At 32.9% G+C, this 1,923-nt stretch overlaps 1 protein-coding gene across 1 annotated transcript; it reads left to right on the forward strand.

The window, feature by feature from the left end:
• On the forward strand, positions 257 to 886 carry LOC109841687. Its single transcript, XM_020410631.1, has one exon. The coding sequence runs from the start codon at positions 257 to 259 to the stop codon at positions 884 to 886; it is 630 nt and encodes a 209-aa protein (XP_020266220.1).

Here is a 1,923-nt window from a genome sequence, read left to right on the forward strand (position 1 = left end):
CAGCTAAGCAAAGTTTTATAAATAGCATACTAGTTTATGTACATCCACATAATTACTCGTTGTTGTGTTAAAATTAGTATTCTCCATTTCTGCATACTTCAGTCATTCTTTTCTTACTTCAAAATTGAATTTCGATGCTGGAGGTCCATCATATTTATCATCATCTTCATCTTCGGATGATGATAATTTTCTGTCCAATATCATTGCAGAGATTGATGAAACCGAAGAAGTAATTTGTTAGTACATCAACAACAACATGATCCTCGTTAACAATTTACGTCAACAAAACTACCAACCTATCCATGATGGCTCGATTCCCGGTCATGCAGTGATCAACCGCGATCGAGAAACTACGTATCAGAATTTGGTCATAGATTACTTTGCCGATAATCCACGTTTTGGAGAAGATATGTTTCGTCGTCGATATCGGATGTCAAGAAGTTTGTTCCTTCATATTGTTGATGCAGTGAAAGATCATGACTATTACTTCCAACAAAGAAGTGATGGACTTGGTAGAATGAGATTATCACCGTTACAGAAAGTAACAGCTGTTTTTCGCATGTTGGCATACAGTCTACCAGCTGATGCTACGGACGAATACATTAAAATAGGTGAGTCAACAACAATTGAAAGTATGACAAAATTTTATCGTGCTATGGTGAAAATATTCACAGAGCGGTATCTACGAACACCTAACGCTAACGATATTGCTAGGCTACTCTATATTAGTAAAAAACGTGGTTTTCCAGGAATATTAGGAAGTCTTGATTGTATGCAATATAAATGGAAAAATTGTCCAACGGCATGGTCTGGGCAATACGCAGGACGTGGTGGGTCATCAACTATTATCCTTGAAGCTGTGGCAGATTATGATCTTTGGATATGACACGTATATTTCGGTATGCCAGGCACCAATAATGATATCAATGTGCTGGAGTCATCTAATCTTTTCTCTAATCTATCTCAAGGTATTGCTCCTCCCGCTTACTATGTTATTCAAGGAAAAAGTATAATATGGGTTATTATTTAGCTGATGGTATATATCCAAAATGTGCTACTATTGTACAAACAATCCAATAGCCACAAGGTAGGAAGAAAAAATATTTTGCCATGAAACAGGAAGCATGTAGAAAAGATGTAGAACTTGCGTTCGGAGTTCTCCAATCACGATTTGCAATTGTGACAGGATCAACACGTTTTTAGAAAAAACATGTATTACATGACATAATGACTACATGCATTATTATGCACAATATGATAATCAAGGATGAACGTGACCTTTATGCACCAATTCAAGAAGTGAGGGAAGCACCAACACCAGAAGTTGATATTGTAGCAGATGAAACTACAAGATTTACTCAATTTATTACACGTTACAGACAAATTAAGGATAAAGATGCCCATATTGCGCTTCGTAATGCATTGATAGATCATTTATGGGAGGAATACACTATTTCAGATAGTTAAGTGCATACTAAATTTGTAATTTTTACATTGTTGTTAATGTTTAATTATTTTCTTGTATTTTATTTTCTGTTGTATTCTTAAATATAATATTTTGGCATTATCAATAATAAAAATATAACATTTTAGCAATCAAGTTATTTTAATTAATAAAATAATATTTTATTGTTTTATTAGTTTAATTTTTTAAATAATAAACCATTTTGTTTGAAAAATATGTGGAAAAAATAAAATTTGATATGTGGGTTTAATTGTTGAAATAGTTAAAAATATAGGGAATAAAAAATAATAATATAAAAGTAGATAAAAAAGAATATACTGAGAATATTTTTTTGGTGCAAAAAATGGTGCAATGGGTTGGAGATGAATTACTGTTAGATGTGACTTTTGCACCATTTTGGTGCAAAATTTACACCATTTTGGTGTGATGGGTTGGATATGCCCTAAGTCACTCAAACG

Source organism: Asparagus officinalis, chromosome 5, assembly GCF_001876935.1.
Source record: "Asparagus officinalis chromosome 5, Aspof.V1, whole genome shotgun sequence".
Taxonomy (NCBI): Eukaryota; Viridiplantae; Streptophyta; class Magnoliopsida; order Asparagales; family Asparagaceae; genus Asparagus; species Asparagus officinalis.